Consider the following 27,493-nt stretch of genomic DNA (forward strand, 5'->3'; position numbering starts at 1 on the left):
CCAGAGTTGTAAAATAACTGTTTAGACATACACATACACACAAATATATGTCTATCTTTGCTTAATGTGTCTGTGTATATATACAGACAAATCAAGACTTCATGGAAAATGGCATTTTGGGCACTTGGTAAGTTAAACGCCAGTGTTCTATTCTGTATCAGTCATCATCTCATTGGTTTATGTAACTAAGCTTTAAGATCCTATACCATCTTTTAATATTTACCTTCAATTATAACTTAATTTTCACAGAAAAAAATTTTCTTTAACGTTCCTTTAAGTCAAAGATAAAAACTCTAGAGTAAGATTATCACTACATGTTTTAAAATCACTCACCCCAACTAAAAAACCTAACCAGTATTTTTACTAAATTTCTTCTCAACATACAATGTGCTTCTATCAGTTTGGCTTTGTTTATAGAGGGAGGAGATAGCTGATAGATTTATTATGTATAGGCTTGGCAATCTAAAAAAATTATCACTTGAAAATCTTATTAAGAAACAGCTGTTTTTCCAATAACAGATACTGTATACTAAAACTCACCTCAGATGTAAAAAGTAAGTTATTTACACAATCTTTTCTCTAGAACAGCATTAGCACTACTTAGCAAGCCCAACTACCACGCTTCACACTCCTTCCATAAATTTGGTTCTACGAAGACTGTTAATAATGGCAATAAACATCTTTTTATAAAACGGGCAATTCTCTCTGTGCAATTTACAATAGGGAAATAGAGTTAATCATCAAATATACCCTAAAAAAAAGAAAATATTTTCCCACTCTAGCTATGGCTGATTCAGTCCCTGAGCATGAACCCCACTTTACCCTCATTGTTTCTTATCTAAACTGAGTTGAAATCTGCTCATTGGGATCTTGAAAGTGAAACTGATTGTAGATGGGAAATGGTCTAACCAAAGGGATCACCTTTATTTTGCTGAGTTATTTCTACTAACTGTGGTCACAGTTTATCAAAATCTGCCACATTGCTTTCTCTATAGAAGCAGCAGTAGTAAAAAAAAAAATTTGGTTAAAAAAGCCATTTTAAAGTGTATATCTAAAATATGGTAAAAAGCAAAAGAGAAAGGTTCACAAACATTGTCATTCCTACATCAGTGCACTAGTACCATGAAAACGGAAGTGTATATACAAAAAGGGAGAGAAACAGCTCACCGCAGGAACTCACTACACATTGCAATGTACTCAAGTGGTGAAAAGATACAAATTCATTCAGAATTGCCATAATTCCTGGCTGTCAATATGGTCTCTTGAAATAATATTAAACATATTACTACAAAATATACAAAGAAGTAGAGAATGATAGTCTATTTATGAACTGCAAATAACACACCAGAGATCCATGAAGGCTAAAGTCCAAGCTGTAATTTACACATGAAGTGTATGTGGGAAGCAGTCATAATGTACAAAAAATTGACAATCCAGCTGTTAAAAAAAAACAAAATCAGAACCTGTTTGTCTCAGATCATATCAGTCTCATCTGGTATGTTTCTGATAAGCCCGTTACATGAAGTATTTCCCTCCTGCTTGATAGCAGCTTGCAAATATTCATACATTTCTTAGGGAAGGAGTAACCTTCCTTGGCAATACCTCCGCAGTTTCCTACTACATTCATTGGTCTGAAGACAATTCATTACTGCAATGTTTTTCCAAGTCCTTTGCCAGACTTTGCAGTGTGAGAAGCAAAGGAAAGGTGGAATGTATGGCTTCCAGTTATCCACAGCCATCTCAAAAGAGGGTTATTAACCAAAATCCAGAGTTCTTTGGCAAAGTGAGTAACAGGCTTTGGTTCTAAACCCTTTCATAATCCCTTTTTTTCCAATTTTTCCAAGATGGCCTGGATCTGACAAACAGCCTCTTTCCTGGCCTGTCGGACAGGTTCCTGGCCCCCCGCTTCGATGGAATCCAGCTCCAAAAGCCCCTTGGTTAGCATCTCTTCCAGAAGCCAATAGGCTTTGTCTGTCTTTTTTCCTACAAAGTCTTCTACTTCTTGCTCAAGATACTGGACCTTCTCCAGCACATTTATGATTTTTCTAATACTTGGAGGAGGACCTTCATCGGAAGATAAACTCTCTTCAGCATGACTAATACTTTGATCTTGGTTCCTTGGAGGTTCATTAATGGTATTATCATACAGTTGAGGCTCAGCACTATATTGGACTTGAGAATCCAAAAGATCTGAATTTTCATTGTTCATTGTTCCCGAAGATTCATACTGATGGACACTGCAAGGAGAGCTGTGCCGGTTCACGCCTTGACCCGACTGATTATAGGAGTACGAAGACTCCTTAGCAAGGGAAAACAAAAGAGAAGGAAAAACTGTTTTAATGAGGATCCGCCAACATCTTTCATATAATTAGGAGGGCATATGAAAACACTACCCACCAATAACAGTGGACACTTCCCTCCTGAATCCTTTGATAAAATACACAACCCTAAAAAAATACAAATTTCTGCCTATCAAAAGGCAAGGAATTCTGAAGTATTAAGGCTGGAATCTGTGTGAGGCAGATCATCATCATAAACACCTCACAATCTATCTAGTGACTTAATAATAGATGTTGATTTCCCCGTAGACAGTGAAGGCCCCAGGAAAAGATCCTAAAAAAGAACCCAGCCACAAGCTCATGATGTTCAAATATATGGTCTAATGTAAAATTAATCATACAAACTAATTCTATAGATACTTCACATTGCTTTTCTCTTTGGAAGTGGTGAAATACTATATTTGATTGTAACATTCAGATTTTATTACAACCAACAAAAAGCAAGCACTTCTTAATTTAAAAAAAAATGGGGTTGGGGTAAATCTGTAAGTAGTAGTCACCGAACTTCTGCACTTAGCTCCCATTTGAAATCGGCTAAAGCAGCAATGTTCCATGTTGTGTTCTCCTAACTGCCCACACGTCAGAGGAACAATGTTCAGAAAGTCCCCTACCTTGGACTGCTGAGGTGTTGCTGAAGGAGTAGGGTGAGGAGAGCCGCTGTTAGGCCATGATGAAGTACTGTCAGTCATGTAGAGATTGCCAGGTGGGGCTGGGGGTGTAGCTGAGGGCCAAGGGTAGCGGGTTCCCATTGCATAAGCACCAGGAGAAGCCCAGGCATCCTCTTGTGGTCGCACACTTGGTCCTGATTGTGGAACACTACGATTACCATCCCCATAAGAATAATGAGGCAGGGTCATTCCAGGGTTCTAGATTGAGATGGAAGGACATACGGTGGTCATTGTTCAAAAGAAAACAAATTGAATGAAAATAATCCAGAACAGTCGGATTCTGAGCTGCTTCCTCTCTGCTCAACAGATATGTGTTAGCTGCCTTTGAGCTAAATTATATGAACTCAAATTTGTTGCAGTGTCTGTACCAAGATTAAAATAATTTGACTCTAAGGGCAGTATGAGTAGATTTGGTGACAATCTGAGGAAGTATGCCCTAGAATTCAATGGCTGAAGCACAAGTCTGTCCACCAGATACTGTGATAAGTGAATTCATAAGCTATCAGGAAGCACAAAGATATACTAGAATGTCTCTTGAACAGAGAAACAAACATGATACTATTTATAGAATATTAAAACACAGAAATCTAACAGAGCATTAAAAGGCTAAGATAAACTTCCAAGCAACAGCTCTCTAAAGATAAATTCTAGTATAAAAATCTTTATGATTATGACATCCAAGATACTCTTAGCTAAATCCATTTACTGAAATAGATGCTACAAGTGAGAGAAGCATCAACATGAGACGAGTCTGTGCCTCCCTCTCACTTCCAGGATAACCACGGAATATCTGCAGTGTTTGCTTCCCTCTCACTTCTAGGATAACCATGGAATATCTGCAGTGTTTGCCCTCCCTCTCACTTCTAGGATAACCACGGAGTATCTGCAGTGTTTGTTTCCCTCTCACTTCTAGGATAACCACGGAATATCTGCAGTGTTTGGCTCCCTCTCACTTCTAGGATAACCACGGAATATCTGCAGTGTTTGCTTCCCTCTCACTTCTAGGATAACCACGGAATATCTGCAGTGTTTGCCCTCCCTCTCACTTCTAGGATAACCACGGAGTATCTGCAGTGTTTGTTTCCCTCTCACTTCTAGGATAACCACGGAATATCTGCAGTGTTTGCCCTCCCTCTCACTTCTAGGATAACCACGGAGTATCTGCAGTGTTTGCTTCCCTCTCACTTCTAGGATAACCACGGAGTATCTGCAGTGTTTGCCTCCCTCTCACTTCTAGGATAACCACGGAGTATCTGCAGTGTTTGCCTCCCTCTCACTTCTAGGATAACCACGGAGTATCTGCAGTGTTTGCCTTTTTGTTGTTGCCATTTTCTTTTTTATAATCTTAAAACTACATACCAAGGGACTTCAAAAAGTTTGTGAAAAAAGTATCTTTTAATTTCATTTTCCCACAAAGTTTGATGCCTCCTTATTTAATATTTGCCAATTTAGGTATAGAACTTTGTGACACCAATTCCACAAATCATGTTGTGTACACACTATCCATATTTATTGCCAAATTGCCCATCACCATAAGCCACTGTTTCCCAAAGTGGGCAATGTCCCCCCCCAGGGGGGTGCTGGAACAGTCTTTAGTGGGTTGCAAAAAGAGATACCTATACTTTATCCTGGAATATGGGCTACAGTTCAAGTTTGGGGTTTTTCTTAACAGTTTTATTGACACATAATTTATATATCATGCAATTCATTAGTACAATTGTTCAGTCATATCAAGGAGAATTATACAATCACAGTAGAAGTTTTTAACTGCCACAGAAGTACTGAGAGTGTTGTTGTTGTTTTTCTGAAAAGAGGGCAGTAAGCCAATTAAGTTTGGGAACCTATGTCATAAATAAACACTCATTTATTCCTAAACAATGAATGCCTCTTCCCCTGGGAACCACTAATCAACTATGATCTCTATATAGCTGCCTATTCTTGCTATGTCATATGAATGAGATGGTGCAGTATTTGTCTGTGACTGACTTGTTTCACTCAGTGTAAGGTTCTTGAGGTTCATCCATATGATGGCATATTCAGTTCTCTTTATGGCTGAGTAATATTCCATTTTATATCTCACATTTTGTTTATCCATTCATTAATGGGCACTTGGGTTGTTCCACTTTGGGGCTCCTGTAAATAATATTGCAAGAAACACTGGTGTGCACGTGCTTATTTGCACTGCTGTGTTCGGATCTCTTGGATACGCACCTGTTAGGAGTGGCAATGGTATGTCATATGGCACTTCTACATTGAAGCTTTGAAGGAAATACCACACTGTGTCCACAGGAGGTGGATCACTCTGAATTTCAACCAGCAAAGGAAAAGGGTTCCAATTTCTCAGCTGTCCTAGTGGAAATTAACATGTATCTGATTGTGGTTTTGATTTGCATCTCTCTAATGTTTGAATACCCTCTTTAGGGAATGGAGTGCTTCGTAAAATCAGTACTACTGTAAATAGATATCCTTCCAATGTTTACAGTTCCAGAGGAAGAGACTTTGATTCTTCGATTTTTTTTTCCCCCAAAAGAAAGCTGCTTACCTGTGAAGTAGGATATCCTGGTACCTGCCCACTAAGAGGGGCTCCTTCAGTTTGGCAGTCCTGCTGGGGATATAACCAACGAGAGACTGGGCTGGGGCTGTTGCCAGGTGAACGATACGTGCTTGGAACTTCTGTGGAGTAGCTCGTTTGACTATATCCAGGTGCATAATAACTCCCAGAATATGACGCAGTATTTGCCCCAGGTCCAGGGGGGTATGGTGGGCCGTATGCTCCATTAGTATATGAATTCAGACTCTGAAGGCAAGACGTTTAAAAAGCCAAGTTGAGAGAAAAAGATGAGTGAGGAAAACTGAAATGTTCTTTCATGCCTAATCTTGAAAACTCGTAACAAGTGAAAATGTGAGATAATACTTATAAATCTTCCAGTAACTCACATTTTCAAGTACTCTCATGTATACATAATCATGTGCCATACATTATATACCACAGCCTTCCGTATCGATTACACCTTCAACATAAAGAAAACAAAAATCCTCACAACTTGACTAACAAGCAACATCAGTAACAGAAAAAAGTTCTCAAGAACTTCATTTCTCTTGGACCCACAATCATGGCCATAGACGCAACAGGAGAAAAATCAACGACAGACCGCATGAGACCTCTTGAAGTGCTCAAGAAGGAGGATGTCGGTTTGAGCGCTACTGTGTGCAGGACCCAAATGCATGGTAGTTGCCTTTTATTTGTTGGACAAAAAATAAGGAAAACCAAAGAAGAACTAATGCTTTTGAATTACAGTGTTGGTTTAGGAATATTAAATATACCATGGACTGGCAGGAGAATGAGCATATCTGAGGGAGGGGGTGCAGGGAGGGAGGGGAAAAATGAGGAGCTGATACCAAGGGGTCAAGTAGAAAGCAAATGTTTTGAGAATGATGATGTCAACAAATGTACAAATGTGCTCGACACAATGGATGTATATATGGATTATGATAGGAGTTGTATGAGCCCCCAATAAAATCATTTAAAAAAAAGAAGGTACAGATCTGCCTTGAAAGAAGTATAGCCAGAATGCTCCTTAAGAAGCAACAATGGCAAGATTTTGTCTCATATATTTTAGACAAGTTATCAAGAGGGGCTTCATGGTTAGTAAGTATAGATGGTCAGCAAAAAAGAGGTAGACTCCTAACAAAATAGATTGATACAATGACTGTAACAATGGGCTTGAACACAGCAATGATTGTCAGAATGTTCACAATAGAGTCGAGATGACACAATGGAACCTACCACCACACTGCAGTGTCTGTCATATCAACAGGAGAATACAGTCCAACAATACTACCTGTTCATAGCCAATATTACATTAATTTTTCCAGCATCTCCACCACCTATTAGTATCTCTTACCTCTTTCTACACCCTCTGAATAATGACATTCAAAATATTACAATAAGCCACAGGAAGCTATTGGTTCAAAAACTGACTGCTGGCCTTGAGATATGCAAGATGGCATTGAAGTTTTCTGGGAAAGTCAATGTGTTTGATGCAATTTAATGTGTTAAGCAATCAATCAAAATGATTACAAGAACCCATAAGAAAATACTTTTAAGAACTGTGGTTTCGGGTGAAGGAAGACATGGGTCAGTATAAGATATGAAAAATAATAATTTATAAATTATCACGGGTTCATGAGGGATGGAGAGTGGGGGAGGGAGGAGAAAAATGAGGAGCTGATACCAAGGGCTCAAGTAGAAACCAAATGTTTTGAGAATGATGATGGCAACAAATGCACAAATGTGCTTGACAAAATGGCTGGATGGATGAATTTTGATAAGAGTTGTATGAGCCCCCAATAAAATGATTTTAGAAAAAAGAACTGTGGTTTCTTATTTGACAACAGTGCTTGCATACAAAACTAGACAGTTATCAAGCCTGATAACATTATGCAGATTTAGAATGCAATCAAGACATTTATAGTAGTTTCAGAAAACAGTAATTTATTTGTCCATATCAATAATATACAATGATATGGGCACAGAAATTATTACAGAAATGGACAATACTCATAAAATCCTGCAAGAAAAGTTATGATCTCTCAAATTAAGGATATCAATGAAGATAATGAAGACCTATCATTAGAGGAGCCTGGGCCTTTTTGTCAAACAAGTTATCAGCTATATACGGGCCATGAAATAATTTGGAAAATTTAAAGGAGACCAAGAGATTTTTGATAAGGTTACAGACTGAAAAGGGAAGCCCTGGTTGCGCTGTGGGCAACTGTTGTGGTTCAAAACCAGCAGCCACTATTAAGGAGAAAAATGAGATTGACTACTTCTACAAAGATTTACAGTCTTGGAAACCTAATTAAAGGTGTGGCTCAGGATAACTCCATGTAGTGATTTGTTGGGTTTTTTTGAAAAAAATTTTTAATGGACTTAAAAATCTGTTTCAACAATTTCATTTTTTAAATGGTTGACAGATGTTTTTATTAAAAAAATAAATGTTATCTATGTTGATATAATACATTATTTGCACATAAGTGAACATAATGTGAATAAACATAAACCATGTAAAATATTGTATCTCTTTTCCAGTCTTATAAAATCTAAAAGAAACTATTTCTACATGTTTATAGGGAGTGGTACTAAAATGACTGCACCCTGTCAAAGGCAAAAAAAACCTGTAAAGCCCAGGGAGTACCAGCAAGTTCCAAAAATCAAGTTCCAACTCTGACAGATGTCCCTGTAGTACTGTGGTAAAGCCATGATATGACCCCTTCTTCCTGGGACTACACTACTTAGCTTCCCAGATACTACACACAAGCAATGGAAGACAATTCCTCATATATTGCTCTCTGCAGTTCAAGATATTCTACCCAGATTAGTACTGACACCAACAATTCTTACTGAAGTATTCTAAACAAAATTACAGCTAAACCAGACTGTGTAATTTAAATGATTAAACTTTCATGTTTCCTATTAGTTTCTACTTTTCAAAATATGCTTCAAAATAGTAAAAACATAAGAATTTCCCCCTGAACTCACCTCTAGTTCTATATAGTCTTTCTTTTTAACCATAGTTATAAAGAACAAGTGACAACTTTATGAAAAAAAGAATCCTAGTTGTTGATGAATGCATAATATGGAATTCAAAAAATTCAAATCTGATTCTTAATCAAACACAATCAGAAAAATGAATGGCTAAACATGAAAAGGAATTCATCATTATATGGAAAATAAGGTTAACCCTTTAGCCATACTTTTGTAAGAAAATTAAAAGTTGGTTATCTTACCACATGACCAAAAAGCACTCTGCAGGCAGAGTCAGTACAATGAAGAGCCAGCACTGCATTCCCAGAGCAGAAGGACAATGAATGACCTCTTTGTTAAAGTCTCTAAAAGGCTGCTAAGAACTTGGGCATACAGTACCTGCACAAACAGCCTTAAAACAACCCAAAAGGAGAAGCACCTAGATCGCTAGCGAGGAGGCCCTGAAGCCCAGCCACGATGTTTCTGATCGAGGGCCTCGCGCCGAAGCTGGACCCCGAGGAGATGAAACGGAAGATGCGCAAGGACGTGTTCTCCTCCATACGGAACTTTCTTATTTACGTGGCCCTGCTGCGAGTCACTCCATTTATCTTAAGGAAATTGGAGAGTATATGAAGACCTGGCATCGCCTGAGAATATGTGATGTGAAGAACTTGGTTCCAGTCTTCCCAGCTGCAATGAATAGACCCCGAAAGATATACCAGACTCTGATAGAATGGACTTAAAAACTCTGCTTGACAAAAACAAGTTTTTTTTTCTTTTCTGGTGACTGACTGATTATATAAAATTAATTGGGTAATGTGAAAAGATTTCTTGTGGTATCGCACCCTTTTGCCTCTGATACTCCGCCTTCCGTGAATGTTGATGTTATTATTATTACATCTTGTCAAACTTCATTTTCCAGCAAGTATTCATCATCAGTGTCTGCAGCAGGTCTGTCTTGACCGCCGTCTCTGTGGACCTTTTTGTTTTTGTCCAGAATGTAGTTGTGAAGAGTCCATGACAGTTAGTTACATTTTGTGGAAGTCAGCACAGAACCATAATGCTATTTGACCACAGAGCCATTAGTCTGTATTTTTTTAAATAATTATATCAGTGTGAAAAAAAAACACAAAAAAGTTGGAGACTTAAAAAAAGAATAAAAAATTTAAAGTTGGAGACTTAATAAAATATCAAGTGACTTTACTAAACTTCTAGAAATTTTCCTAAGAAAAAAACTTTAAAAATCATAGCAGTAAAATAATTTATCACAGCATTACTAATTATCACACAAAATTATAAGTAACCTGTTCTGTAATACTGGAACGATTAAGTTATTAAAGAAATTGGGGGGGGGGAGCTGATATCAAGGGCTCAATGGAAAGTAAATGTATAGAAAAGAATGATGATGGCAACATATGTACAAATATGCCTGATATAATTGATATATAGATTGTAATAAGAATTTTAAGAGGCCCTAATAAAGTGATCTTTTAATAAAAAAAGAAATTTTGTTTAATCTTAGAATTACTGTTAGTTTTGTTTAAACTTTGATAATGGCATTGTGGTTATTTTTTTTAACTCTATTGTATTTTAAAGATACACATTTAGGTACAACCACTGTGGAAAGCAATATGGGAATAGAAATTCCAGATGATCCAGCATTCTTTCTGCTAGGTATATATCCTAAAGAAGCATTCCTCATAAACAGACAAGTATACACTTGTTCACTGCACCACTGTTCACAATAGCAAAAAGATGGAAACAACCTAAATGTCCATTAGAAGAATGGATTATGAAACTCTGATACATATACACAATAGAATAGTCCACCATCACTAAAAACAATGATGAAACATCTCATGCCATAGATGAACTTGGAGATCATTATGCTGAGTGAAACTAGCCAGTCACAAAAGGACAAACATGAGACCACTGTTATGAGAAGAGAAAAAAAACAAAACAAAAATACGATACGACTTTTATATCAAAGAGAAAAGACATTGGATACTGTCAAGGTGGAAGGGTTAGGGAGATCAGATAAAGCAAAGGATTTTATCTTTTTATAGGTATTATTTTTTTTTCATTGTTGGAATTTTATTTAATTTTTATTTTATTATTTTTAAATCATTTTATTGGGGGCTCATACAGTTCTTATCACAATCCATCCATCCATCCATCCATTGTGTCAAGCACATTTGTACATTTGTTACCATCATCATTTTCAAAACATTTTCTTTCTACCTGAACCCTTGGTATCAGTTTCTCATTTTCTCCCCTCTATACCAACCCCTCCACCCATGGGTGTTAACTGGGATGACATGGAAGTTAGTTCACAAGAGGGAGAAGAGAAATTAAAGAGTAGGTGAAGGGTAAACTACTGGGGGACTTGACTAGTAGTTTAAACTGTTGAATGCAAAATTGATTATCTAAAGTGTAAGTATGCGCCACCTAGTTTACAATTTAAAAAACTGTTAGAAGTTAAATCCCTTTAAACTTCTGGTTTCATCTATTAAAAACTTAATCATCATAAAGATACAAACAGGTATTTAAAAGCAAAAAGATATGCTATCTGGGATTTTCTTTAAATTACTGAAGAGATGTGACTAACCCTGTTATCAGAGTATTACAGAAACAATTACAGTAGATTATAGTTAGGTTAAAATGTACTATCTTATTTGATCCCTTCCCTTTGACCCATTTAAAAGTTGTATCATTTTAAGAAAAAAAATGAAAGGGAAATACACATCGATTAAGCCTCTAGTAAACCTGCTATCATGCAGAGTGCACTGGAAAGCAGATTAATGCAGATGTAAGTAAGTTAAAATTTAACATTCCATTTTATTTCCCTTTTGACCCATTTTAAAGTTGTTCTAGTTTTTAATCTTTTCTGCTTTAAAAAAATAATTTTATTGGGGGCTCGTACAACTCTTATCACAATCCATATATCCATCCATTGTGTCAAGCACATTTGTACATATGTTGCCTTCATCACTCTCAAAACATTTGCTGTCTACTTGAGCCCTTGGTCTCAGCTCATTTTCCCCCTCCCTCCCCTATGCACCCTTAATAATTTATAAATTATTCTTATTTTGTCATTTCTTACACCATCTGACATCACCCTTTACCCACTTCTCTACTGTCCATCCCCCAGGGAGGAGGTTATATGTAGATCCTTGTAATCTGTTCCCCCTTTCTCTCTCACCTTCCCTCTACCCTCCCGGTATCGCCACTCTCACTACTGGTCCTAAGGGGTTCAATGATCCTGGATTCCTTGTTTCCAGTTCCTGTCTGTGCCAGTGTACATCCTTTGGTCCAGCCGGGTTTGTAAGGTAGAATTGGGGTCATAATAGTGTGTGTGTGGGGAGGGGGGGGAAGCATTCAAGAACTAGAGGAAAATTGTATGTTTCATTATTGCTACACTGCACCCTGACTGGCTCATCTCCTCCCTATAGCCTTTCTGCAAGGGGATATCCAATTTCCAACAGATGGGCCCTGGGTCCCCAATCTGCACTCCCCTTCATTCACAATGCTATGATTTTTTTTTTGATTGAGGTTTTTCTCTATTTTATTTTGTGGTTCGTTTTTTTGGTTTATTTGCTTTTGTATGATTTTCAATATATGAATCTGGGATGGATGTATCTATAGAGACAGTACCTGGACTAATGGCTTCTTGGGGATATGGTAGGAGAGGTTTGGGGGAAAGAGGAAGTTAAGAGAGAGTATAAGAAAGAAGAAAATATTCTAAAATTGGCTGTGGTAATTAATGACTGTACAACTTTTCTTGATATGAGTGAACCATTGAATTGTATGATATGTAGCTTGTATCCCAATAGAACTATTTAATAAATGAATGAATGAATGAATGAATGAATGAAATAAGATGGTCATGTAGCTCTTTTGCTGTGATTGCTCTCTCTCCTCTCTCAATCCTTTCTTTCCCCCTCCCCCTCTCTCCCCTCTTCTCTTCTCTCCTTAATAAAAACCCATTTGGATCACACACAAAAAAAGATGGCCATGTATTGGGTAAGTCACTGAAACTAAGTGATGAGTATGGGAGTATATTCTTAATATTCTTATAACTTTGGATTATGTAAAACATTTCCAAAATATAAAAATGTTACTAAAACTGAATCCTACATTATGTAAAGGAGCCTTGCTGGCACAGTGGTTAAGCACTGGACTGCTAACCTCAAGGTCAGAAATTCAGAACCACCAGCTGCTCCACAGGAGAAAGTTGAGACTTTCTGCTCCCATAAGGAATTAATAGTCTTGGAAACCCGCAGCACTAGTTCTACCCTGTCCCACAGGGTCACTATGAGTAAGCATCAACTCAGTGGAAATGAGTTTTGAAATAATATACAGAACACCAACATTAAAATTCAAATAAAAATTGTATTATGAAAAATAATAATTGTATATACCATAAGATTAAAGCTGTGTAAACACGATAAGCAAAAAGCTGAAATTTACCGAAGTACTAGGATGGCAGTACTAAATGTTTTTATTTTATTTTTTGAATGTTATTTTTTTTTAATTTAACAACAAAGTTATAGTAAGAAAATATTTCTGGAGCAGGGGAAAAAAAAGAAAATATTTCTATGTTAGTAAAATATAGTGACAGGAATACAGTGAGCTGCTAGGACCACATCTACTTTGCCTAAGAAAACTATTTTAATGATGGGAACTTATGTATAAGAACAGCAAACTGTGACTCAAAACTTCTTAGTTGACATGGCAACAGATGAAATTTAATCATGAGCAACTATAAGAACAATAAAAACCCACAATTGAAATAAACAATTCTAATGAATTCAGAAACTGAAGTTAATAATCTGAGAAATTTCAATGCTGTTCTCATTCTATGTATAAATTTGAGAGACTATGATTTATCGTTCAAAAATTTAACAGAGGTTTTTCAAAATAATATCACTCCATATGCAATCTGACTGCAAGGCAAAGATTATCCAGTATGAAATAGATAGGTTTCTAAAAGCTATTTTCACAGTTAATAGATATATGGAATCCAAAGAGTAGGTAAATGGCCAAGAATTCCCCACCCCCCTACAAAAAGATACTGTTCACTAATTCCTTTACAAGTTTGCATGTGAATATTATAAAGCACACAGATCTAAGGTAAGCAAAAAAGGATTTCCTCCTGCCAAAGGAGCTTCCTCCAGCAGTGCTAATCTTGAAATGTTGGAAAGATTTCCCACCAAAGTATTCTAAATGTCATAATTATCAGCAGTTAATATCAACATGAATTTCTGGTACTGGCACATCTGTTATCATTTTCCAGTTGCTGCCTCAGGCAGTATTATCTCTGCTCTGTAAGTGGGTTTCAAAACGGTTTTGGACAAGAAGAATGAAGATATAACGGACATTCTCCATGAGCATTTTGGAGCCCCGTTGTTGTTAGGTGCTGTTGAGTCATATATACTGTTCCCATCTACTTCTTTTTTTTTTTACATTTTATTAGGGCCTCATACAACTCTTATCACAATCCATACATATACATACATCAATTGTATAAAGCACATCCATACATTCCCTGCCCCAATCATTCTCAAAGCATTTGCTCTCCACTTAAGCCCCTTGCATCAGGTCCTCTTTTTTTTCCCCTCCCTCCCCTTTCCCCCCTCCCTCATGTGCCCTTGGTCCCATCTACTTCTTACTGACAAAGTACTTAACATTCTTAAACCCAGAACATTTCTATTCCCAGCCACTTGTGTTCTGTGTTGTAAACACCCAGAGTCAAGAGAATATATTCTTTATCAGAAAATCAATTTGAGAATATCCAGTGCTTTCATCCCTTAGGAGATATGGAAAAAAAATTGCACCAATGATCAATGAGAGAATTTTAAACACAGAAACACAATCATTACTAGAAAACATGCTGATCATATGTTTCTAATTTGAGATAGTGTTATGTGTTACATCTTCTCAGCACCCCACTGGGTCGACAGATCAGGTGCTACAAGGTACATCATTAGAAAAGAACACACAAAACTCAGAAGAGGATGTAGCAAAAGAGTTAATGATCCCATGTTAGAACTGCTCCCACATTTTGAGGCTGTCTTCTGGAAAGCAGCTTGCCAGCACAGCAAAGAGAACAGGGGAGTTTCTGGACAAATATGAGAGCCTTGATGCAGAGCCAATGAGGAAGAAGATGGCCTTCTGAATATGGATTCTATCACTTCCAGAATCTATGGATTCCTCACTTCCACTTGATGGAAATGAGGGAAGTAAGAATACGCGGCAAACTTAGTTTGAAGAAGGCAAAGCACACCTCATGAAATTCACCAGCAAAAAAAAGAAAGAAAGAAATTCATTAGCAGACTGGTGAAAAAGTATCATCTGCTCCCAAGATATAATTGTCTGCGTGAGCTGAAGTGCTTCTGCCTGGGTTCCATGCATTGGCCTATAAAGCCCCACTCAGCAATCCTTGTTATTAGCAAAGGAGTCAGCTCTGAAAAGTGAGGAACACTATATTATAAATACTGCACCTCATACCTGCAGAGCAATAGAAACCATTTGGAACATAGCAGGCTAATCACATTTGTGAATGAGTCAGAGGTATATGCAACAGTAACAACTCCTGAAGAAAAGGGAATAAATCCCAAATTCAGGGGGAAAATGAATTAAAGTATTCATGTTTGGCTTCTTAACTAGAACTTTAAGGATTTATAAAACCTACCAAGCAGAAAAATGACTATGTGGCAAGGCTGGCATAGAAAGGCAGCTAGAAAGCAAGTGAGTAGAAACCATTTAGTTTTCTTAAAGGAAAACTAGGATTCTGGGAAGATGGTGACATAAATAAGCCATGTTTCTGATCCTCCCCCACAAATACAAAGAAATGGTATTAAGCTTCGAAAGGCTTTAGTTATGGGAACAGAGAAAAACAGTAGGGAATAATAGACACATCAGTAAGAAATAACAACAACAAATTGCATATGGTTAAAAAAAAAAATCCATCTCCCACTGTCCCTTCCCTCCCCTCCCCACAGCCAGGGGAGTCAGGTTGCTGTGAACTACAGAACTGGCCTGAGAAAGAGTCTGTTTTCCTAACCACCACACCCCCCTGCGCCTCTATGAAGAGACAGTATCCCAAGCCTCTGTTCTAAAATCACCCTGGCACATCTTCCCTGGAGTCCCTTTAGAGTAATGCCAGCACCATGCCCTGCTAGATAGGGTCAGCTGCAAGCCTACTGTGAACTGCTACAAAAGACCCCCTATGATTGCTCTCAAAGTCACCACTCTGTTCTCTTAGAGACCTCATAGCTCAGACCTCTGAAACCCTAAGATTTACTTTGGGTCTGCTTACACCCCCTTCTGTAAGTTTGGAAGACCACAGACTAGGGCTGTTGTGTACGAGGAAGCAGGCATCTAGAATGGAGATAAACGCACAGCCTACATTCTCCAGGGGAAGCTCTAATAGCATGATGACAGACCTCCCTGGGAGTTCATTTGGAATCTGCCAGCACATCCCCCAGCCAAACACTGTTGGCTGCATGTCTACTGTGAGGTGCTATATGAGGTACTTACAGTGGAGTCTGCTCCCAAACAAAGCATTCTACTAGCATCCCTGAACACTCCATAGCTCAGACTTCTGAAAGCAAAAGGGCAGAGTTAACTCCTGGGAGTCAACTCAGGTCTATTTATTTTCACTTCTGGTTGGAGCTGAGGATTGCTGACTGAAGCTGCTTGCTATGTGCTAAAAAGCAGGCATTTAAAATGGTGGCTACACCACATCCAAAAATTCAGTTTACAGCACCCCGTCTCCCGGCTGCCACTGTAAGCACTGCACTTTGCAGAATGTGCCCCACTGCCTGGCCCACCCCTTCCATTCCATTAAGGCCCTCCCATGCTCACTCACTCCCTCCTGGCCCACATGCCAGTGCACATTTAGAAATGACCTAACAATTTAGAAAGTGAAAGAATATAACATTAAACTTAGCTCAAGAACTAAGGGAAAACTGTAAAGAACTAAAAGAAATACAGAAAACAATGCAAGAGATACATACCAGGGGGACTACGCAGAATCCAGCTCAGGAGAGTTGCTTAGAGGGAAATTCAACGCCGCTGGATCACAGGAGGTGCATCCTAAAGATAAGTAGGCACAGACCCACGGGGTTTTGAGGGGCTGGGGGCTTTTGGCTTACCACAGTGGAAGCCGGCTGGGGCTTGACCTTAGCCCAGTCACTGTATCTGCCGGAGCTGAGACCATTTGGAAACTGTAGGGGGCTTGGTCTCAACACAGCCACAGTTTTCCCCTGCCTGCGTCAGGGCAGGGACAGGACCCTTGCAGCTCTACCGGCAGGGATGGGGTTCAGCTACATTGTTGCTTCTGTTTACATCTCTGCTATCCCCACACAGCCTTGGAAGGCTCCGCAGGGTCTTTTTCACGGCACAGCCACAGCTTGCCACGCCGTGTCCTCTGATCAGGGACTAAACCCAAACCCTCACAGCTCCATGGGCAGGGATCAGGATTCAGCTACATTGCAGCTTCTGTTAACATCTCTGCTCTCTGTACCCCCACTTCTCTAAGGGCTGCTCAGGGCTTTCTTGCGACTCTTCTTGAGGCTCAGCTGTGGCCTGCCGCTGGGGCTTGTGGAAAGGAATAGCCCTTGCAGCTCCACAGGCAGGGAGTGGGACTCAGCTACAGAGTTGCTTTCGCTTCCCTCACTTCCCTATACCCCTGCACAGTCTAAACGGTCTTACTTTTAAATTTTTCTCCTGCTCCTTATTTCTGCCCTGTTCTCTCACCACTACAGATTTACAGAACACTCCCTTTGCTCTAGGGCATTTACACCTGAGCCACACCCAGCTAGGTGAGCTCCACCCTGCATAGATAGATAGGCCAAGGCTAGGGAAAGGCCTGCTTTCTCTCCAGGGGATACGCTGCCCAACTTCTCACCAGGGAATTCCTGCCTGTGTACCTGGGGGCATAAGGCAGCTCAGCCAACACTTATCAACATTCCAAGCAATAGCAGGAACTTCAGCCCAACCTCGGCAACACTGAGGCAGACAACTGACCAGCCATTTGGGGCACTCACCTGATAAGGAAGCCCCAGGAGGATAAAGTGGGAGGTTAATCCCATAGTAAAATCAGCTGTAGGCAGTTCGAAAAAGCATTCCTATAAGTCTCCCAGAGAGAGCCTCTAAAACAACTGAACACAAACAGCCATCAGCCCCAATGACCTCAACGAAAGAAAAAAACAGGCAAAACAAAAGGCAAAGGCAGAAGATGTCCTGAACATAACAACTTACACAGAAGAAGCAGACATTGAGATGCCACACAAAGAAATAATCAGAATGCTGCTTGGAGCCATACAGGATATGAGGGAAACAATACGGAAAAAGGATGAAACGATAGAGGAGATAAAAGCCATACACCAAAGGGAAATACAGGAGCTTAGTGAGGAGATAACAAAAAACAATAGCAGAATCATGGTCCTTGAGAATTGATTGGAGGAATCAGAGAACTGCATCAGTGACTTGGAGGACAGCCTAGCAGACTTTATCAAACGTGAACAAAAATCTAATAAGAGCATCAGAGAAGTCGAAGAAAACATAAAAGCTATGTCTGATGCTATGAAGCGGAACAACATTAGAATTATTGGCCTACCGGAGGAAGACACAACAAAGAAGTCATCAGCAACAACAGTGAGAGAATTCTTGGAGGAAAACTTCCCCAGCCTAATGAATAAAAACCAAGCAACCATCCAGGAGGCTGAAAGAACACCAGCACGACGGGACCCCAAGAAGATATCACCAAGGCACATAATAGTTAAACTATCCAACTTTGAGGAAAAGGAGAAAATCATGAGAGCAGCTAGGGAAAAACAAGCCATCACATATAAAGGTTCCCATATAAGAATATGCTCAGACCTATCAGCAGAAACTATGAAAAAAAGGAGAGAGTGGAGTAACAAATTCCAAAAATTGAAGGAAAACAACGCAAATCCAAGAATACTCTACCAAGCCAAATTATCGATCAAGATCGATGGAGAAGTAAAAGTCTTCCCAGACAAGGAAAAACTCAAAAAATACATTACAACAAACCCAGCCTTACAAAAGATCCTTGCAGACTCAGTATGGGGAGAAGAAAAACACTCACCAAGCACTAATAAGAGACCGTCACATAGAACAACCTCACCCAGAGGGCAACAAAGAGAAAACAGACCCCAAGACAGCAATGGCTTAAGGATGGAAAGAAGTCAAGAATGATACATACACAAAACATACACTAATGAGAAAGGAAAGTAGAAAAACTCCCAACACAAAAGGTATAAAATGACATCACAGAGTCCGCAAATGGAGATAATAACCCTGAAAAATCAATGGCCTGAACTCAGGCATTAAAAGACTGAAACTAGCAGACTGGCTTAGAAAACACAACCCATCAATCTGCTGCCTACAGGAGACACATCTCAAGGCTACAGACAAAAATAGGGTGAGAATCAAAGTCTGGAGAAGGACCAACCAAGCAAACAGCAATACAAAAAAAGCAGGGGTTGCAATCCTAATCTCGGATAAAATTGACCTCAAAGTGCAAACTATAAAAAGAGATAAGGAGGGACACTATATAATGCTCAAGGGAATCATAGACAATGAACCACTAAGCATTGTAAACATATATTCCCCGAATGAGAGACCAGCTCAATACGTCAACCAAACACTCCAAAAGATTCGACAATTATAGTGGGTGACTTCAACACACCACTCACTGAGAAAGATAGATCACAAGGAAAGAAACTCAACAAGGAGACTAGAGAGCTAAACTCCACAATTAGACAATTTGACCTGATAGATATTTACAGAGCTTTTCATCCAAATATAAAAAATTTCACATTCTTTTCAAGTCCCCATGGCACATATTCGAAGATAGACCACATGCTGGGGCATAAGGCAAATCTACATAAATTTAAGCACATTGAAATAATACAGACCTCTCTCTCAGAGCACTGTGCCATAAGACTGGAAATCAACAAAAGGAAGACAAAGAAAATAAGAGCAAATAATTGGAGGATGAATAACTCTCTACTGCAAAAGGACTGCATACTGGTGCAGATCAGAGATGAAATCAGGAAATTTCTAGAAACCAACAAAAATGAGCACACGACATACCAAAACGTATGGGACACAGCAAAGGCTGTCATCAGAGGAAGTTTCATAGCACACCTGAGAAAGGAAGAGAGACTCATGATGGATACACTGACACAAAATTTAAAAAAACTAGAGCAGAGTCAGCAGGACAATCCTACTAATAGCAAAAGAAAAGAAATTATAAAAATCAGAGCTGAGATCCAGGAAATGGAAAATAAGAAAACTATGGAAAAATTAATATCGCTAAAAGTTGGTTCTTTGAAAGGATAAACAGGATCGAAAGACCACTGGCAAACCTAATCAAAGAAAGGAGGGAACAAATCTCAATAGCAAGAATAAGGGATGAAAGAGGGGTCATTACAACAGACCCTAATGAAATCAAAAGGATAGTTACACGGTACTATGAACGATTGTACTCCAATGAATTCAACAATTTGGAAGACATGGACAAATTCCTGGAAAAACAATTCCTCCTTAGACTATACTTGGTGGACATCAAGAATCTCAACAGACCCATAGCAAAACAAGAAATAGAAAAAGTTATCAATGGATTACCAACAAAAAAATCCACTGGACCAGATGGCTACACTGGAGAATTCTACCAAACATTTAGGGAAGAACTAAGACCAATCCTACACAAACTTTTGCAGAGCATAGAAAAAGATGGCAAAAAAAAAAAAAATAGATGGCCAACTCCCAAACTCCTTCTATGAAGCTAGCTAGTATAACTCTGATACCCAAACCGGGCAAGGATCCCACAAGAATCGAGAAATACAGACCAATATCCCTAATGAACATTGATGCAAAAATCCTTAACAAAATACTAGCCAACAGAATACAAAAGTATATAAAACAAATAATTCACCATGACCAAGTGGGATTCATACCAGGGATGCAGGGATGGTTCAACATATGAAAGACCATTAGTATTATTCGTCACATTGACATGAAAAAGTATAAGAACCACATGATAATATCAATAGATGCAGAAAAATTATTCGACAACATCCAACACCAATTCCTGTTTAAGACACTTGCGAAGACAGGAATGGAAGGAAAGTTCCTCAAGACAATACAAGCTATATATGAAAAACCAACAGCCAAAGTGGTAGTCAATGGAGAAAAGACTAACACAATCCCACTGAAAAAGGGGACCAGACAAGGATGCCCCTTGTCCCCACTCCTATTTAATATCGTGCTGGAGGTTTTAGCTAACAGCATAAGGCAAAGAAGAGACATCAAAGGTATTTGTCTGGGGAAGGAAGAGGTGAAATTATCGTTATTTGCAGATGATATGATTTTATATATGGAAAATCCCAAAAGTTCCACAAAGGGAGTACTGGAAGCAATAGAGGAGTTTGGCAGAGTGGCAGGATACAAGATCAACAAACAGAAGTCCATCGGACTCTTATACACATCAGATAAGACCACAGAAGAAGAGATCAAAAAGGTGGTACCCTTCACAATAGCCAAATACAACTTGAAATATCTAGGGATACACCTGACTGAAAAACAAAAGATCTATATAGGGAAAACTATAGAACACTATTACAAGAAACCATGAGCGACCTCAACAAATGGAAGAAAATCCCATGCTCTTGGATTGGAATACTTAATATAGTTAAGATGTCAGTTCTGGCAAAAGCACTATATAAGTTTAATGCCATCCCGATACAATTACCATCATCTTTCTTCAAAGAAATGGAAAAACTGATTACCAACTTCATATGGAGAGGGAAGAAGCCCAGAATTAGCAGAGAACTGCTCAAGAAGAAGGACACCGTGGGAGGGCTTGCTTTACCTGACTTTGGCACATACTATACAGCCACATTTCTCAAAACTGCATGGTATTGGTACAGTGACAGATACTCAGACCAATGGAAAAGAACTGAAAACCCAGAAATAAAGTCATCAGCATACAGAGAGCTGATCTTTGATAAGGGCCCAAAAAATGTCAAATGGGAAGCAGATGCCCTCTCTAACAAGTGGTGCTGGAAAAAATGGATATTAACAAGCAGAAAAATGAAGCAAGCCCCTGATCTCACACCATGCACAAGAATAAACTCAAGGTGGATCACAGACCTTGAAGTTAAACCCCAAACGATTAGGGCCATCAATGAGGGAATTGGAACCAACTTGAAAACTTTGGCACAGGGAATACACAGGCTATCAGAAATAGGGAAGGACACACACACAGAGGAGGCACAAATTGACAAATGGGATATACTGAAGATAAAACACTTGTGTACATCAAAAGAATTTACCAAGAGACTAATAAGAGAGTCCACAGATTGGGAAAACATCTTTAGCAATGACACATCAGACAAAGGCCTTATTACTAAAATCTACAATACTCTGCTAGCTTCCAAAAAGAAAAAAACCAATAGCCCACTTGAGAGGTGGGCAAAGGACTTGAACAGAAGTTTCACAGGGGCAGAAATCCGAATGGCCAACAGACATATGAAAAAATGTTCCCGATCTTTAGCCATAAGAGAAATGCAAATTAAAACAACAAATGAGGTACCACCTGACACCCTCAAAGGTAGCCCAATTCAAAAAAACAAAAAGTAACAAGTGTTGGAGGGGCTGTGGGGAGACAGGAACTCTCATCCACTGCTGGTGGGCCTATAAGTAAGTACTGCCACTATGGAAATCAATCTGGTGATATCTAAAACAGATGGGAAACAAAGTTACCATATGACCCGGCATATACCCAGAAGAGGCAAGAAACAAACCAATGTTCATTGCGGCAGAGTTTACAATTACAAGGAGCTGGAAGCAACCCAAATTTCCATCAACTGGCGAGTGGATTAGAAAACTGTGGTATATACATACAATGGAGTACTAAGCATCACTAAAAAGCAGTGATGAATGTATGAGGCACATAGCAACATGGGAAGAACTGGAGGAAATCATGCTAAGCAAAGTAAGTCAGGCACAAAAGGACAAGTACAACATCAGTCCGCTGAGGTAAGTATTGAAAAAAATGCAAAAGGGGCATAGGGAAAAAGCTACTGTATACAAACATTTTTGGGGTGAAGAATGTATAGTATGGCAGAGACCAGATCAAAACCAGGGATGCACATGGTAGACAACTGGGGAGGAGGTGGGGTAAGGAAAATAAAAGGATGAATATAAGGAAGAAAAGGGGAGCAGGGGCATGGGGCACGAACCCACCCAAGGGGAGGGAGGGTATTGTTTATATCTCCATAGGGAAAGAGGGACCAGACTTCAACCCAGTGCCGCAAGGTGTGATTGCAACATTCCAGCATGGAGTAGGGAACCAGTGGAGAGGTCTGGGAGGCTGGCCCCAGCACCAAAAATTAAGTGGATTCCTGCCCCTCCCCCGAGAAGAATTTGTTTCAAAGGACAACATTGATTCTGCAGCTCCAGGAAAGGGACATATCTGATCAGAGCACACGGGAGCAGATGAAAGGGGAGGAGGAGGATGTGAGGATGATGTTCCTGATTAGAGCAGGCAGTCCACAGAGAGGACAACATGGCTGGCCCCACTATTAGACATGATGCCCCTCAGTGACCAATGGCGCTACAGGGGACAGCACCGGAGACACAGTGTGCGAATTGCACCTGACCTGATCCCACCACACCGAGGTAAAACACTGGGGGAGTGTAGCAGAACAGCAAGGGAATGGAGCGTCAAGGCCTCCAGGGAATACTGAAAGTGGACTTTGGGGCCAGGGCGTGGTGCCCCAACAGACTGGACTGGAAAACACTCCTAAGGGCCAACAAACCATCCTTGAACTAACTACAAGCTTTTCTTTCTTGATGTGTTTTGTTTTGTCAGTGGTTTGTTGTTGCTGTTTTGTTGTCTGGTTGTATACTGTTGCTTTGTTATCCTCTGTCTTGGTTTTGTGCATATTATTATCTCCACAGGTCTGTCTAAATAGACAGGCTGGATGAACTATCTGGAGGAAAAACAATGGGACGGACAGTTCCAGGAGGACTTGGAATAGGAGGAGGTGGAGGGGGCGTAAGGAAGTGGTGTTAACAAACACAGGGACAAGGGAACAACATGGGATCCAAATTGTTGGTGAGGGGGGAGTGGCAGGCCTGGTAGGGAATGATCAAGGGTAAGGTTATGTAAAAAGAGGTATAGCTGTAACCCAGGTGGGGACTGAGCATGATAGTGGGGCAGGAGGAAAGTCAAGGGAAATAGAGGAAAGAGCAAGGAGGCAAAGGGCACTTATAGAGGTCTAGACAAAGACATGTACATGCAAATATATATATATATATATATATATATATATATGGATGGGGAAATAGATGTATGTGTCTATATTTATAGGTTTAGTATTAAGGTGGTGGAAGGACCTTGGGCCTCCACTCAAGCACTCCCTCAATGCATGAATACTTTCTTCTATTAAATTGGTATTCAAGGATGCTCACCTTGCCCACACAACTGCTGAAGCCAAAGCGGGTGAACAAGTAAATGTGGTGAAGAAAGCTGATGGTGCCCGGCTATCAAAAGAGAGTGTCTGGGGTCTTAAAGGCTTGAAGATAAACAAGCGGCCATCTAGCTCAGAAGCAACAAAGCCCACATGGAAGAACACACCAGCCTGTGTGATCATGTGATCCCAAAGGGATCAGTTATCAGGCATCAAGGAACAAAACATCATATCATTGGCTGCACACCTCCATGATATGATCGCCTAGGACAAACAGGTGGCTTGAAGGTGAACAAGCGGCCATCTTGCTCAGAAGCAACAAAGCCCACATGGAAGAAGCACACCAGCCTGTGCAATCATGAGGTGCCAAAGTGATCAGGTATAAGGCATCATCCCCCCAAAAAATCTTGCCATAGTGAATGAAGGGAGAAGTGCAGAGTGGAGACCCAAAGCCCATTTGTTGGCCACTGGAGGTCCCCTCACAGAGGGGTCTAGAGGAGGTGATGAGTCAGTAAGGGTGCGACGTAGCACCGATGAAGAATACAGCTTTCCTCCAGTTCCTAAATGCTTCCTCCCCCCCAACTACCATGATCCGAATTTTACCTTGCAAGTCTGGATAGAGCAGAGGTTATACAATGGTGCATACAGGAGCTGGAGGCACAGGGAATCCAGGGTGGATGATACCTTCAGCACCAGGGATGTGAGGGGCGATACTGGGAGAGTGGAGGGTGAATGGGTTGGAAAGGGGGAACCGATTACAAGGATCTACATGTGACCTCCTCCCTGGGGGATGGACAACAGAGAAGGGGGTGAAGGGAGATGCCGGATAGGGCAAGATATGAGAAAATAATAATCTATAAATTATCAAGGGCTCATGAGGGAGAGGGGAGTGGGGAGGGAGGGGGAAAAAGAGGACCTGATACAAAGGGCTTAAGTGGAGAGCAAATGCTTTGAAAATGATTAGGGCAAAGAATGTACAGATGTGCTTTATACAATTGATGTATGTATATGTATGGATTGTGATAAGAGTTGTATGAGCCCCTAATAAAATGGTTTAAAAAAATGCAAGAACAGGAGCATCTAAATAAGTGTGGGGAGGGGAATCTTGTGATTGATACAAATGGTAGCTGAAATGAGAAACACAGTAAAAGGACTTATCAACAGATTTAATTAGAAGGAAGAAAGATGCAGGAAATTAAAGATAGTTTCAATTACAGCTACCTAAGAGCTACAAGACCAGAAGCTTCAGAAGACTACACAAAGTCTAATGGAATTATCAGACAAGAGACCTAATATATACAACATGGGAATTTCAGAAGGAGATCAGAGAGAAAAATAACTACAATGAATATATTTGAGGAAATAACGACAAATAACAATGAGAAAGGGGGAAAAGAAAATGTTCTCAAAGTGATTGTGGTAAAGATTGTACAACTCTTCTGGAAATGATAGAACTACAGAATTGTGTGATACGTACAAGTAATACTGTTTTTTAAAAAAACAAAGACCCCTAAGAAAATGTAAAAAAAGAAAAGAAAATGATTAGGGCAAAGAATGTACAGATGTGCTTTATACAATTGATGTATGTATATGTGTGGATTGTGATAAGAGTTGTATGAGCCCCTAATAAAATGTTTATAAATAAATAGACAAGAAAGAAAGAAAGAAAGAAAGAATGACAGATTTTTTTCAATCTACAAATCCAAGACACGTATAGAATTCCAAAATGGATACATAAAAAAATAATCTACACCTTGGTATATCACAGTTCTCAAAAATCAAGAGGTAATCCTGAAGGCGGAGAAAGATGCAAACAGTCACAAACAAAGGATACCAAACAAGATTAAGCATCTATTTTGCTCCAAAAACATTTAAGGCCAGAATGCAATGAGAAAATGTATTTAAAGGGCCAACCAAGGACATCGAACCCAGAAAAATTACCCTTTAAGAATAAAGGTGGAAAAAAAAGAATAAAGGTGAAATTAAAACATTCCCAAACAAAAGCTGAGAGAGATCTGACCCATAAGACTGCCCCAACAAAAATACTGCAGAGAGAGGAGCAAGAACCCCCCGCCAATGCAATTCAAAGCTATCATACAACAAAGATTCCCAATGCCGTAGGTAGGTATGTAGTGTAGCTGTAACAGAAATACCACAAATGGATGGTTTTAATAAACAATTTTTTCAATCACACTTTAGGAGTCCAGACGTGTGAATTCCAGGCACCTGCTACAAAGAAAGGTTTTCTCTCTGTTGGTTTTGAGGTAAGGTCCTTGTTATCAATCTTCCTCTAAGTCTTTAAGTTTCGCAGGATAGGGCCATTGAGTCTAAAGCTTATCTTTTCTGGTGGTAAGAGGTCCATATTCCCTGCTCATTTCTCTACTTTTGTTTCTTATAAAATAAAAGGTGACTCAGGCCACAACCTAGGGAAATTCCCTTATGTCAGATCAGGATTATACCACCAAATTAATGAGGGGAGAAAAAAAAAATCAATGAAACTTTTTCAAAAGATGAGTTACTATGTAAGCCCACAAGGACCTTTAATTTCATTTTGTCAGTCTCTGAACCACTAGGTAGTTAGAACAGAATTGAATATAGCAATTGGAAATTTGTAACCTACGGGAGAATTGCATTACTGTTGTTTATAGTAGCCTTCAAATTTAATCCTGCAGAGAACATCAGTGTACAGCAGATTGTAACCTGGACCTAAAATTCTCTGAACTCACTTAAAAACTACTTAAACATAGCTGTTTAAAAATGTATATTGCAAAAAGAAAGTATATTGCAATTATGTCTTTTTAAAATGATCCACATAGAGATAGGCTATCTCCATAGGGGAAAAAAATAGGGAAACATGCAAACCTCACAATTATTGCTTTGATAAAGTGGAAGGAGTATGGCTGACTTTTCAAATGGCCTGATTGGCACAATCATTTAAAAGTAATTTGATTACAACAGGAAAAACATAATAAAAAAATTTTAAAAACCAAAATTGATTTTTCTATATCTGATAAAGATGTTGTTATGAACTGTATCTCCCAAAGATAAGTAAATCCTACTTCTAAAACCTGTGACATAGGATTGTTTGTTATGTTAATATGGTCACGTGAGTGTAAGCTATATCTTGTCAATCATTTTTGCTATATAAAAGAACAGACAAAAAAACAAGCATGAATTTGAGAATGATAAATGACACATGGAGACCTTCCAAGAAATGCCTAATAGAATACTGGGAAAGCTCAGACAAGTGCTTCTCTTCTCTCTTCAATGGATAAAATAGGGCCATCTGCTACAAATGGATCCCTTAATTAGGGTGTCTAGCCTCCTAGACAATAAAAAAATTAATTTCTCCTCATTAAAACCATCCACTTATGGTATATTTCTGTGATAGCAGTACTAAGAATAAACTAATATAGATAAACATAGAAACCCCAGTAATTTTATACT

The 27,493-nt window shown here is 39.2% G+C and overlaps 2 protein-coding genes across 3 annotated transcripts in view; one reads left to right on the forward strand and one right to left on the reverse strand.

Annotated features, from left to right (window-relative positions):
• Positions 1-689: 689 nt before the first annotated feature.
• Positions 690-27,493, reverse strand: part of BAG4 (BAG cochaperone 4) — a 63,587-nt gene continuing 36,783 nt past the window's right edge. For both annotated transcript variants that reach the window (XM_075556687.1, XM_075556688.1), the window contains exons 3-5: positions 5,550-5,804; positions 2,951-3,205; positions 690-2,299 (exon numbers count right to left, since the gene is read on the reverse strand). In XM_075556687.1, coding sequence (XP_075412802.1) covers positions 1,814-2,299; positions 2,951-3,205; positions 5,550-5,804 — 996 coding nt within the window. In that variant the 3' untranslated portion in view covers positions 690-1,813. The remainder of the gene's footprint in view (positions 2,300-2,950; positions 3,206-5,549; positions 5,805-27,493) is intronic.
• On the forward strand, positions 8,890-9,257 carry LOC142454433 (mitochondrial import receptor subunit TOM5 homolog). The gene has a single exon (XM_075555750.1). It carries the CDS (start codon positions 9,012-9,014, stop codon positions 9,165-9,167), a length of 156 nt encoding a protein of 51 aa, XP_075411865.1. The 5' UTR covers positions 8,890-9,011; the 3' UTR covers positions 9,168-9,257.

Source organism: Tenrec ecaudatus, chromosome 8 (assembly GCF_050624435.1).
Source record: "Tenrec ecaudatus isolate mTenEca1 chromosome 8, mTenEca1.hap1, whole genome shotgun sequence".
Lineage (NCBI taxonomy): Eukaryota > Metazoa > Chordata > Mammalia > Afrosoricida > Tenrecidae > Tenrec > Tenrec ecaudatus.